This window comes from Crotalus tigris, unplaced genomic scaffold (genome assembly GCF_016545835.1).
Source record: "Crotalus tigris isolate CLP2741 ecotype Arizona unplaced genomic scaffold, ASM1654583v1 scf7180000018954.1625260, whole genome shotgun sequence".
NCBI classification, from domain to species: Eukaryota; Metazoa; Chordata; class Lepidosauria; order Squamata; family Viperidae; genus Crotalus; species Crotalus tigris.
The window spans coordinates 170,367-184,668 of NW_024097294.1; the positions used below are offsets into that span (position 1 = coordinate 170,367).

Genomic DNA, 14,302 nt, shown 5'->3' on the forward strand with positions numbered 1-14,302 from the left:
AAATTGTTCATTCCAGTTTTAACTTGCAGGTTACCTAAACTAGACAAATAATTTACACTCATTTGAAACTACAAAAGATATGCTATATAGCTATGAAGTATATGCTAGATAGTTGTGAAGTATCATATATAAAAAACTATAAGTGGTGCCTATGCATTTATAAATTTTTTCTCACTCCTGAATCCTTTCTGAAGTGACTCATTAACATTCCTGAGGTATGACTCTGTAAATACAGTATTCAGGCAATAATCTTATTAACCCTTATTTTACAGAAACAATGCAACTGTTTTTCAGCAACTGTGCTTTGAAAGTGTTCCAAGTGCTACATAATAGGAACTTGTGAGATACCTGTCACTTGAGATATCAGGTTGCCATTCTCTTCTATAAAGCAAGAATTTGAAAGAGAAAAAGGTCAAGTTTCGGAGGCAACAAAGTTATCAATCAAACAGTGGAAGGGTTCTTTCAAGACAGAAAAATACTCAACCACCTTGTTTTAAAAATAAGCATCCATCCAAGAGTCCTTTATTTCCCCAAATCTGAAGCTTCACAGAAAAATAAAAGAGAGATGGGGGGGGGGTTATTAGCACAATTAATTTTATTCCCTGTGAATATATCAACCAAATAAACTACTCTTAACTTTTTAAAACTAGCCCTGTCTTCTCTATGCCTTAGTTTCCTTGTAAATGCCACATTAACTGACCTCTTGTGGAATAGAATGAGTCATCAGCAGTTAGAAAGCCAAGAGGAGCACAAAGAAGAACTGTTGAAGGGATCATATTACTTATCAGCAGGTTCCAGACTATTCTGGGGCAATATTCAGCACTGTCTGCTTCCAGGAGAGCTGTAACTTACCATTTCATGAAACAAAACATTGTGGTCCTTCTGTAAACAGAAGAATTTTTTTTTGCTTGCCAGAATTTATAAAATCTGAATATTCAGAGAAAAGTTACTATTGACTCCGTGTTCCCTATATTGACCCAAAAAAGCCTGGAATACAAAATGGAAACAAATGTGGCTGGAAAGGTAAAGTGACTGCCTCTATTTTCACACATCAGTAAAATTAAAAATACAGCTGTACATTTTATTTAAAAAAATAACGTTGCACATTAAGATGAAATCACTAAGGTTTGTCTACAAGATGCAGTAAAGTAGTACTAATGAATGCAGACATTTCCTTCCTTTCCAATATTGCAAAAGTTTAATGTAATGGAGCATTAAAGGGAAGGGACATTTGTTAAATCTAAATTTCTGTCTTTGATGTAATTCACATTATTTGCATTTATATAATTTGTAGACAAATTAATGAAAATGACCTAAAAACAAAATATACATTTATACAAATGATGTAAATTGATGTACATGAGTCTCTTGTCTGAATTGCTTTGGAAAGAATAAACTGTTAATTGTGTTTGGTGTTGGGGAGTCTAAATAAAAAGTATGGCATCCAGTCTGAACAACTGAGGCTTTAATACAATGTTATTTGAAAGAATTTTATGTGTAGACTGAGGGAACATCATCTCTACAGCAATGATTCCAGTTAATCAGTTTGCCTGAGAGTCAAAATGTGGTATTAATTCCCCTTGTTGTCAAACTTGCTAGTAAAGTTGAATATATTTTCGTGTCTTTCTTGTGTATGTGTATTTGGTAGGGAAAAATCGAAGTACGAATTTCAAAATCTCTCTCAGAGGGTGAAGAAGTAGCTATAAGTGCTCGGAAGAAAAAGGTGGAAAAAGCTCTTGCTAAGCTTGGGATGCAGTGTGATATGGTAGGTTTTCATTAATATGTCTACCTGAGAGAGACTAGTAGCAAACCATGATAAATGCTACAAAGTCTCTGAAGATGTTTTATCTAATGAAGTCAAAATTTAAGCAATTGTTTAATTTAAAAGACTTTCTATGTCACTACCATCCCATTTCCCAGCTCTTTGAAAGCCACATTTAATTGATATTAAAATATTTCCAGAATTACCTTTTTCCAGGTTTATGGCAGTGTTTAAAGTGTTAAATATATCTCCTAGACAACCATAGACATACAGGTTGAAAAAAATCTACATGATGGTAGGAAACCAGAGAGAGGTACTGCTTTCTTTACTCCTATCTCATGGTCATCCAGAGATTTTCAGCTCAGATATGGTAGTCATGATCAGCTTTGTCTATTTCTCACATAAACTTCCCCAGGTTTTGATTTTTTCCTTCATTTCCTCTTACCAGGGGGATTTATTTATTTTATTTATTTTTAAAATTTATAAGCCGCCCCACTCCCGAAGGACTCTGGGCGGCTAACAATAAAAAACACATAAAACATAACAAAACAAACAATGCAAAGACAGTCATCCAGGGGTCAGGTTTTATAAATCCCAGGCCTGCCGGAAAAGCCAGGTCTTAAGTAGCTTACGGAAGACCAACAGGGTGGGAGCGGTCCTAATCTCCGGGGGGAGCAGGTTCCAAAGCATGGGCGCCATCACAGAGAAGGCCCTCCTCTGCGTCCCCGCCAAATGGCACTGCTTGGCCGACGGGGCCTGAAGGAGGCCCAGCCTGTGGGATCTAACAGGACGTAGGGAAATATGAGGTAGCAGGCGGTCTCGCAAATAGCCTGGCCCTGAGCCTTATAGGGCTTTAAAGGTAATGACCAACAGCTTGAATTGGACCTGAAGACCAATAGGAAACCAGTGCAGCTCACGGAGGATAGGTGTAACGTGGGTGTATCGAGGAGCACCCACTATCACTCGCACGGCTGCATTCTGGACCAACTGTAGTCTCCGAATACTTTTCAAAGGTAGCCCCATGTAGAGCGCGTTGCAGTAGTCCAGATGTGAGGTGACAAGGGCGTGAGTGACTGTAAGGAGAGCCTCCCGGTCCAGGTAGGGTCGCAACTGGTACAACAGGCGAACTTGTGCAAAGGTCCTCCCAGGCACAGCCATCATTTGATGTTCCAAATTCAGCTGTGGATCAAGGAGGACACCCAAGTTGCGAACCCGCTCCGAAGGGGGTATATTTTCCCCCACAAGAGTCAACACTGGACAGTCGACATGATCCTTGGGAGGCAACATCCAAAGCCACTCGGTCTTGTCAGGATTGAGCCTGAGTCTGTTAACCCCCATCCAGACCCTCACGGCTTCGAGGCAACGGCCCATCACATCGGCCGCTTCACTGAGAGAGCTCGGGGAGGAGATATATAACTGGGTATCATCAGCATACTGATGAAACCTCACCCCATGCTGTCTGATGATCTCACCCAGCGGCTTCATATAAATGTTAAATAGGAGGGGAGAGAGGACCGACCCCTGTGGCATGCCGCATTCAAGGGGCCTTGGGGTTGACCTCTGCCCTCCCACCAATACCGATTGCGACCGGCCAGAGAGGTAGGAGGAGAACCACCGTAAAACGGTGCCTCCCACTCCCACCCCTTCGAGTCATCGCAAAAGGATACCATGATCGATGGTATCAAAAGCCGCTGAGAGGTCAAGTAGCACCAAGACAGAGGAATAACCCCTGTCTCGGGCCTGCCAGAGATCATCCATCAGCGCGACCAAAGTGGTTTCTGTGCTGAAGCCGAGCCTGAAGCCAGATTGAAAAGGGTCTAGATAATCCGCTTCATCCAGAGACCATCGGAGCTGGAGCGCCACCACTCTCTCTACAACCTTCTCCACAAAGGGGAGATTGGAGACTGGGTGGAAGTTATTTAAATCAGCCGGGTCCAGGATAGGCTTCTTGAGCAGGGGCCTCACAACTGCCTCCTTCAGGGATTGCGGGAAAGACCCCTCCCTCAACGAAGCGTTGATCAACACCTGGAGCCAGCTTCGTGTCACCTCCTTGGCAGCCGAGACCAACCAGGAAGGACACGGGTCCAATAAACAAGTGGAGGCGCTCATTGCTCCCACCACTCTGTCAACATCCTCAGCAGTCACAGACTCAAATTCATCCCATAAAACTGAGCTAAGACCTGCCCCAGTCATCTCAGAAGGTCCTGCCCAATTGGAGTCTAGGTCTGTCCGAATCCGAGCGATTTTGTCTGATAGGAATTGCACAAATTCCTCTGCTCTACCCTGTAAGGGCTCCCCAGCTTCCTGAACATTAAGTAGGGAACGGGTCACCTTAAACAGGGCGGCGGGGCGAGATTCTGCAGATAAGAACGCCTGTACTTTAATCAAGCATCTGCAGAGATTCTGCAGACGCATTGAAGAATGCCTGTACTTTAATGAAGCATCTGCAATTTATCTGGCAATAAACAATAAAAAACAATAAAATATAGAGAGCAAGGGAAAGTAATAAAAGAGGGATTGTAAGAAAAATCTTTGATTCTTGGGTCAAGGTGTAGAAATTTGCCTGCATCTATTGAACTTGTCATAAGGCAGTTGAATGATTAAAAGAAAAAGAAAATCTGAGAGGCAGGATAATAATTTTCTGGGAAATAAGAGTTACCTTCATTAATTGCAGAGATATGGCAACTAAAGAAATATTTCCCTCTTTAATTAAGAGAAATGATGGGAGAGGGTGAGAGTTTCCAAAGCGAGAAGTATGATGAAACTAGATGTTAATTTATGATACATTCCTTTGGAAGGGTAATACAGCTGCATTCTTAAAGTTCAAATTTGCAAATTATTTCCTTGAAATTCAGGCATTGCTTTATTGCTATATTTCATTGGGGGTCATATATTAATTGCAGGCAAAAATGTCAGTTATGCACTACTAAAAATACTATATAATAAGCTATGTTTGTTGTTAAATAGTTTTAAAAATAAATTATGCAAATATCAAAGTATGCAACCTACTTGAATGATAATACTATTTTTAAAAAAGATTTGAATATACAGAAGATATTTATTGAATGCTAGCTTTATGAAGCACTGAAAATGGTCCAGAAGAAGTGCCTTGAACAAGTAATTTATTTCTCTGTTGTTTATTTTAAAAAATTCAACTTTTTTTCAAGCTTCCACATGAGCCTGAAAAAAGAGGAAGCTGATTTAAGAAGTCATCTCAAATGTAATGCAGTTCTTAAAATAGCCATATTTTTTCTTCTCCTTTTTGTGTCTTACAGTATCCTGAAAAAAAAATGAGCTGCTTTAATAAATAGTAAAAAAGTGCTGCATTTATGCTCATGCTTATTATGAAGTATTTTTTCTGAATCATTGTTAAACAAGTTTCAAGTACAACCCTATTAAATGCCTTCTTATATTCTTAAATATAAGAATCTCAGCAAGTTATAACCCCTTGCTGACCTTGTTTGATTTTGAAAACTAAAGAGATTTGGACAGAACAGTATTGATAAAAGAGTACTAAAGAATCAGATGATTATTTTAAAAAAAATCTAGGTAGAAGGCAAGAGCAAACCTGTAGTATTCTTTTATCCAATAAATTGGATGGATGGTTCCATGAAATAATAATAAGGAATTGTACTTAATTCATAGGAGTCATGATCTTTATCTTCCCTTGTTGATCCCATTAGGAGAACATCCCCAATATTGCTGTCCTAGGAGCAGGAGGAGCTATGAGGGCTATGATTGCACTGTATGGCACTCTAGTAGAGCTGAGGAACTATAATCTTTTGGACTGTGTCATGTACTTGGGTGGGGTGTCGGGTTCTACCTGGTAAGTCTATGTTACCATTTTTGTGTAATAATTAAGGCATCAGGCTTGAAATTAGGAGAGTGTAAGTTCTAGTGCTGACTTACACACAAAACCAGCTAAGTCAGGGCTCCCCAACACCTGGGCCTTGAGCTGTTCAGAACTGAGTCATGGAAGCTGTGGGTGAGCATGTGTGTGCTAATCCACACTTGCCCAAGCAGCAGGGCAAGCAGTGAGCATATGTGCATGTGCTCTATTTGCCAGAGTGGCATCCCCATTTGTGTAAAGCAGTGGGTGAGCAGCAGGGGAGCATATGTGCACACACTTCATTTGACCACCACTTGTGCAAATGGAGCTGTACAACTGTGTGAGCTTGCTGGCCACTCACATGGCCCCTGTTCTCCTCCCCCCTGCCAGTCCACAAAGCCAGAAAGATTGGGAAATACTGAGCTAAGTGACTCTGGGCTAGTTTCTCTCTCTTTCTCTCTCTCAGCCCTAGAAAGAAGGCAGTGGTAAACAATTTCTGAAAAATCTTTCTAAGAAAACTGGAGGGACTTGTCCAAGAATTGAAGATGAAGAAAGAAAACCTTTTACATTAACTCAGAATATAGATTTGTTGGTTGTGACACAGACTATTATATGAAACTAGTGAAAATGATTTATCAATAATTGTTTATGGTTTAGATTAGTGTAGGAATCCAGCTAATTGTGTTTTTTTATTAACACGTAATGCTGAAGTATACTAGATGTTAGCAAAATGTATAAACCTAGAATGTTGAAACCTTTAGAAGCCGATTTAAATTAACTGAATATACACTGGCTCTTCAATTAACAATATCAATCTGTCCCCATATTTTTCTGTCTCTCTTCTAAAAATAAATTGGAACTATTCTTGTAATTTCACACTAATTTTGTTTGTCTAGAGACAAGAAACAGAAGGCAGTGTCATTTCACATTGAAATTACCTTCATTAAAACAAAAGAACCTCTGAAGAGCCCCTATGAAAGTAAACACAGGGCCACCCACAAAGGACTCAAATGTTTATACACCAATGCACAGAGTATGAACAGTAAACAGGGTGAACTAGAAATTCAGGTTAATGAGAGAAGATATGATATTGTTGCCATTATGGAAACATGGTGGGATGAAACCCACACATAGAACACAGAGCTAGAGGAATTTAAATTATTTAAAAGAAACAGACCAAATAAAAGAGGAGGTGGAGTCGCTCTCTATATAAGAAATAACTACATCTTTACAGAAATAGAGCACAACAATGGTGAAAACTGTCTTGAATGCATTTGGGTCAATATAAAATGGGGAAAAAATGACATTGCCATAGGTGTATACTACAGGCCACCCAACCAAACAGAGGAAATAGATGAACTTTTTTCTAGTAAGCTAACTAAGGTATGTAGAAAGCACATCACAATAGTAATGGGGGACTTTAACTACCCTGACATCAACTGGGAGACAAACTCTGCACCAAACAGGTTCCTGGCAAACCTAGCAGACAACTTTGTCTCCCAAAAAGTAGAGAAGGGAACTAGGGGATTAGCCATTTTGGATCTAATTCTCACTAACAGAGATGAAATGATAGAAGGTATTGAAGCCATAGAAACCTTGGGAGAAAGTGATCATGCAATATTGGAATTCAACATTATGGAAGCACAAGCAATAGAACACAGTCAAACTAAAGTCTTGGACTTCAAGAGAGCTAATTTCAATAAACTTAGAGAGGGCTTGGGAAGGATTCCATGGATGAGAATCCTCAAGGGGAAAACAACTCAAGAAGCTTGGGAAATTTTGGAAAATGAGATAATAAAAGGCCAGTCTAGCACAATACCAACAAAGAGGAAAAATAACAGCTCTCTAAAGAAACCAGCATGGCTGCATAAAGAACACTCTGACAAACTGAAAGATAAAAAGGATAGAAAGTGGAAAGAGGGGCACATAACTAAGTCAGAATATCAGCAAATAGTCCGAGCCTGCAAAGATGAAATGAGGAAAGCTAAGGCTCAAAATGAACCAAGGCTTGCAACCAAAACAAGAAAAAAGTGAAGGAAATGATTGGCCCATTAGTGGGTGAAAGTGGCAAGAAGGTGACAAGCAACAGGGAGAAAACAGAACTATTTAACTCATTTTTTGCATCTGTCTTTACACAAAGGGAAAAAAACAAACCAACCTATCAAAAATAGTGCCATAAAAAACAGAATAGAAACACAAGTTAAGATAGGCAAGAAAATGATAAGTGAGCACTTGTCCAGCCTAGACGAGTTCAAATCACCAGGACCAGGTGGATTACATCCCAAGTGTTAAGTCCTTCGTGAAATGGCAATGATACGAGAAGCAGTTGTAGTTCTCAGGAACCTCTTTATTTCTGTTCAGCATACTGGTTACAAGACGCCGACAACGCCCAAATCTCCCTGCCCTTTTTATAGGCGATTCCCGGGCCAAACTGCAACATTTGGCGCGCTTGCACTTGCGCATGTGCGCGAGTGCTGGCGACAGCCAGTCTGGTCCCTGGAAGCTTGCACCTGCACGGGACCGTTGCAATGCCCCGAGCCTGTTTTCACAGGCTCAGGACATAACACCCTTCCCCCCCGGCTAAGACTATGATCATACAAATAATAATATACAACCCAATACGAGTGTGGTACCCATACTAGCTTTGTACCAGTTATCCCTTTTGCTTCTATTGTTTCCCAGTATTCTATTTCCTATGTGTACAGGCATACTCTCTGTTAACTCTGTTTTGCCAGTAGGGTTACAAAATCTTCTAAATACTTAGGAGATCTTTTAGCTCTCTGTGACCTCCTGACTTCTGGGTACCTTCCAAGTACCCCTTGACTGAGGGGTGATGTATGCTTGTCCCCCTTCCTAGGCCCTGGTGATCCCCAAGGACTGTGCTCCAATGCCTGGCCTGCTTGCTTGCCCACCGGGCTCGTCAGGCCAGGGCTTCTTCCTCTGTTTGACCTGGTTGTCCTGCCTGGCTGCAGACTCTCTGGCCCTCTTAAGTGACTGTCACTATTGGGCAACTCTGTAGAACCTCCCAGGTCTGTCCTAGACCTGTCAAGAGGTTGTCTTTCCCTGTGTTCCCGTTCTGTACCCGGGCTTGCTGGGGGTTCAGTACTGTCCCAAAACTCAGTTGTCCCCTGAATAATGCCAGAGGTGTTGTAGTCGGGATTCGGTTCCTCGACCACCTCCCTGTGTGCTTGCCCCCTTCTAGGGACAGGGGCAGTGTTGGGCCAACTAGACGGAATGTATGCCAGCTCTCTTGCAGGGTGTGGGTTGTTTGGACGCTCCCGGATATCCTCCCTGACTGGAGTACTGAGTGATGCAGGTGAGTAGTGATTATGCCCCCGGGGTAACTCCCTGGCTGGAGTAGGCACTGGTGCCTGAGTTCTAGTTGGGCTCCATGAATTCCTGTTTGGAGCACTCACGGAATCTCGGAATGAGCTGTCTGTAGTTCCCTCGTTAATGATAGGCAGCAGCCCACACTCTTCCCTTTGCCCAAAGGGGTCCCCCTCCCCCCTGGAAAAGAATCAGGAGTCTCAGTGGGAAGGTCCCGTCTAGTGTGGAGCTGGTCGATGTGTCATCGCAGGACACATCCGTCATCCAGGGAAACCTCATAGGACAAAGGACCTGTGACCCTGGACACAGTAGCAGGGACCCATGAATGACCAGGCCTGTAGTTACGAGTCCAAACCGGGGCACCCACAAGCAGTTGTCTAGGTGCCCTGGGGTGTGTGATTGTGGAAGGTAGTCTGTCCGGGTGCAACCGGTCAAGCTTGGTAGTCAGTTTGCGCCCCCAACGAAGTTCAGCTGGGCTCCTCCCGGTAGAAGTGGAAGGTGTAGTGCGATAAGAAAGGAGGAGGTCAGCCAACCTGTGATGCCAGTCTCCATAGGTAATTTTCTTCAAGGCGTCCTTGGTGATGTGAACCATGCATTCAGCCATACCGTTGGTGGAGAGGTGGCATGATGAATCATGTTGGCCTGTAAGAAAGCTTGGAATTCGGAAGAAATGAATTGAGGGCCATTGTCAGATACGAGGACATCTGGAAGCCCGTGTGCAGCAAAAATCCCCCTCAGTACTTGAATAGTCTTTGTAGTGGTGGTTGAAGAGACAGGTACAATCTCAAGCCATTTTGAATGGCTATCAACTAGGACCAAGAAGAATTGACCCTGAAAGGGCCCAGCATAGTCAATGTGCATCCTAGACCATGGAGACTGTGTTTCCTCCCATCTATGTATAGGAGCTTGGGGCATATCAGGGCGCGAGCGTTGACAAAGGTGGCATGCATGCACCTTAGCTTCAATGTCTCTGTCTAACCCAGGCCACCTTAGCTTCAATGTCTCTGTCTAACCCAGGCCACCACAAATGGCTGCGCGCAAGCGCCTTCATACGTACAATGCCAGGATGACCTCGTGGAGGGAACCTAAGACCCTAGTCCTCATTGAGGTAGGAATGACAACTCTGTTCCCCCAAAGCAGACATCCCTGGAAGGTGGATAACTCGTTCCTTTTGGACCAGAAACTCTGAAACTCAGTGCCTGGACAGCTCTCTGGCCATCCAGATAAAACCCAAGATAGGACACGAGAAAGTGTGAGATCTGTGGCTGATTCAGCGGCCACATCCCTGGCATCTAAAGGGGACTCAGGCAAGGCCTGAATGGAGAGGATATTGATTGTTGGTGCAGGGTCAGCCTCTATTACTGGCAGGGGTAATCTACTGAGGCCATCAGCATGGCCCATTTCTTTCCCAGGTTTGTGAAATAAGGAAAAATCATAGGCAGACAGGAAGATAGACCATCTCAGCATTCTGGGGGAGATGATTTGGGGAGTTTGTTTATGTGTGGTAAACAACCCCAACAAAGGCTTATGGTCAGTGAAGACCGTAAAATGCCTGCCATATAGGAAATCATGGAACTTTTTGATTCCAGCAACAACAGCTAAAGCCTCCCTGTCAATTTGAGCATAATTTCGCTCTGCTGAAGACAAGGTTCTGGAGTAATATGCAACAGGAACCTGAGTTCCATCCGGTCTGAGGTGGCTTAGTACAGCTCCCACCCCATAAGGAGAAGCATCACAAGCGATGCACACAGGAAGGGATTCATTGAAATGTGCAAGCACACTGTTAGCAGTGAGTAAGGCCTTAACCTCATTGAAACTTGCTTCGTGTTTTTGTGACCACTGCCACACTGCCTGTTTGTCCAGGAGCCTATGAAGAGGCTCGGCTACACTAGCCTTGTTTGGAAGGAAGGAGTTGTAAAAGTTCAGAAGGCCCAGAAAGGCCTGTAGTTCGGCCTTTGACTTTGGCCTAGGAGCATGCATAATAGCTTTCAATTTGGATTCAGCATGAATCCCGGTAGCAACAATTTTGAATCCCAGAAAATCTGTAGAAGGCACCCCAATTTTACATTTGTCCTTCTTAAGTTTGAGGCCCATTTTCCTGAACCTCAGCAGGACAGCCCTTAATCTCTCAGCTAAGTTGTGTGTAGAGTCTCCAGCAATTAAGACATCATCAAAATAGGGGCAAACCCCTGGTATACCCCATAGTGCGTTTTCCATTATGCTTTGGAAAATTCCAGGACCAACATTTACTCCAAATTGTAACCTCTTTACCTTGAATGCCCCCCTGTGGGTCACAATGGTTTGAGCTACAGCAGCATCATCATCAACAGGCAACTGTTGATACACCTGAGCTAGGTCAAGCTTTGCAAAAACACGCCTCCCCTTGAGGGAGGCCAGAATATGACTGACCACGGGGACAGGATAGGCATGTTGCTGCAATGCCTTATTTAGAGTGCATTTGTAATCAGCACAGATGCGAATGTCCCCATTAGCCTTAAGAGGCGTGACAATGGGGGTCTCCCAAGGACTGGAGTCGACAGGTTCTAAAACTCCTTGCTGAATCAATTTGTCCAACTCAGTGTCAATTTTATCTTTCAAGGCAAAAGGAACCCTTCTTGCTTTAATTCTAATAGGGGTGACAGTGGGGCCTAATTTCAGTGACACAGGGGGTCCTTTGTACATGCCCAGCTGTGGGCTGAAAACATCTGCAAATTCTTTGCAGAGTTCTTGTAGGTCTACTGTTTGCAAGCTATTGAGCCCTGTGACATGTATTCCCAAGGCCTCAAACCAATCGAGTCCTATGAGACTCGTTCGCTCACCCCCTACTACTATTACATCTAGTGGACCTTCAAAATCCTTATACTGTACGTTAAGGGTGGCCTCCCTCTTAACACACACTCTGGAGTTTTGAAAGTCTTTTAACACAATGTCGGAAGGCCTCAGCTTGGCCTGAAATCCGCTGCCAGAACAAATCTTCCTAAACGTGTGCATGGAAATGATTGAAAGTGCAGACCCCGTATCCAGTTCCATAGCCAATGGAACCCCTTGTAGATTCACTTTAAGTGACAGCTTTTTCTTGATGGGCTTGTGTGTGCCTGTCCTATAAATGCTTCTTCGCGAAGCACAGAAACCCACCCTGTTTTGGCTGGGGACCCTGGTACCTTTCAGGCGCAATTCTTCCTGAGGTTGTACCTTCGGACGGCCCAGACACACAGCTGCAATGTGTCCCTGTTTTCCCCATGCCCTACAGATAGCGGAGCGGAATCTGCAGTCGGTCCTCTTGTGGCGACCTCCACAACCGAGGCACTTGGGGAGAGCTTAAGAGCTTTCCTTCTGTTTCCCTTCTTTCGTGGGGTAGAGACGGTCTACTTCATCGTCAGGATCCTCCTCTGGGTTCCTTTGGACTCCTTCCTGGTGCACGGACACAGCTTCTGGAGTGCTTCTGATTGGCCTCATGTTCTTGATGGCTCCGCCCGCTGCCTCTTCTGCAGTAACCTCTCTCAAGGCATCTTGGAATGATAAGTCTTCTTTAGCGAAAAGCCTCTGCTGCAATTCTCTATGCCTCAGTCCGCATAGAAATCTGTCTCTCAGCCGTTCTTCTAGATCCTTGAACTCACAGTGTTTAGCGGCTTTTCTCAGTGCAGCAATGTATTCTTTGGCTGATTCTCTGGGTCGCTGATCCCTCTGTTCGAAGGTGTAGCGCTAAGCGATGACGGACAACCTGGGCTGGAAGTGTTCCTTTAGTAGTTTTTTGAGATCTGTGTAGTTAACAGATTCTAGAGGTACAGGTGCTGCTATGTTTTCAGCGATTTCGAATGCGTCTTGACCTCAAACGCACAGCAGGGTGGCGGCTTTTAAACTATCTTCTCTTACTTGATTGACTTTAAGATAGTTTTCCACCCTGGCTACGTAGGACTCCCATCTTTCCGGATACAAGATGTCGAATTCTGAAAGTCTTCCAACTTTTGCCATTTTTATAGAAAAGGAAGGGTCTATCAGCCAGCTTACTCCCGATGTTCGCTGGATTGGCGGGCAGCTGCTGAGTTGACGCCATTCCTACTGCTCAGGACTCTAGGGTAAGCTTACACCTGTCTTCGGTCGATGTAAGATAATCCCACCTTTGTCGCCAGTGTTAAGTCCTTCGCGAAATGGCAATGACACAAGAAGCAGTTGTAGTTCTCAGGACCCTCTTTATTTCTGTTCAGCATACTAGTTACAAGACGCCGACAATGCCCAAACCTCCCTGCCCTTTTTATAGGCGATTCCCGGGCCAAACTGCAACATTTGGCGCGCTTGCACTCGCACATGCACGCGAGTGCTGGCGACAGCCAGTCTGGTCCTGGGCAGCTTGCACCTGCCCGGGACCGTTGCAATGCCCCGAGCCTGCTTTCACAGGCTCAGGACATAACACCAAGGTTCTCAAGGAACTGGCAGATGTGATCTCAGAACCACTGAACTATATTTTTCAAAGATCCTGGAGCATTGGGGAACTACCGGAGGACTGGAAAAGAGCTGATGTAGTTTCCATCTTCAAAAAAGGCAAAAAAATGGACCTAGGAAATTATAGACCTATCAGCCTGACCTCAATACTTGGGAAGATTCTGGAAAAGATCATCAAACAACGAATCAGCAAACACCTAGAGGCAAACAAAATCATTACTAAAAGGCAAAAGGGGTTTGTCAAAAACAGATCATGCCAGAGAAATCTTATTGCATTCTTTGACCAAGTGACAAAATTAGTGGATCAGAGGAATGCTGTGGATATAATTTACTTGGACTTCAGTAAGACATTTGATAAAGTAGATCATAACCTACTACTTGACAAGATAGAAAAATGTGGGTTAGACAGCATCACCACCAGATGGATCCATAGCTGGTTGACCGGCCATACTCAGCATGTGGTCCTCAATGGAACCACATTTACATAGAGGGAGGTGTGCAGTGGGGTGCCCCAGGGCTCTGTTCTGGGCCCAGTGCTCTTCAACATCTTCATTAACGATTTGGAAGAGGGGATAGATGGGGAACTCATTAAATTTGCAGATGGTACCAAGCTGGCAGGAATAGCCATCACTCCAGAAAATAGGATTAAGATACAGAAGGATCTGGACAGACTTGAACACTGGGCACTATCTAACAAAATGAAAAAAGCAAGGTTCTATATTTAGGCAAGAAAAACCAAATATACAGGTATAGCATAGGGGGTACCTTGCTCAATAGTAGTAACTGTGAGAGGGACCTCGGTGTCCTAGTGGACAATCACTTAAATATGAGCCAACAGTGTGCTGCAGTTGCCAAAACAGCCAACACAGTGCTAGGCTTGATTAACAGAGGTGTAGAATCAAGATCACGTGAAGTGTTAATACCACTTTACAATGCCTTGGTAA

At 43.7% G+C, this 14,302-nt stretch overlaps 1 protein-coding gene across 2 annotated transcripts in view; it reads left to right on the top strand.

The window, feature by feature from the left end:
* Positions 1-768: 768 nt before the first annotated feature.
* The window catches only part of LOC120314609 (cytosolic phospholipase A2 gamma-like), a 33,253-nt gene continuing 19,719 nt past the window's right edge, over positions 769-14,302 (top strand). The window contains exons 1-3 of one of the 2 annotated variants that reach the window (XM_039357870.1): positions 769-1,023; positions 1,649-1,765; positions 5,446-5,588. In XM_039357870.1, the coding sequence (XP_039213804.1) occupies positions 1,000-1,023; positions 1,649-1,765; positions 5,446-5,588 (284 nt within the window). In that variant the 5' untranslated portion in view covers positions 769-999. The remainder of the gene's footprint in view (positions 1,024-1,648; positions 1,766-5,445; positions 5,589-14,302) is intronic. The other variant, XM_039357872.1, reaches the window with a different exon arrangement.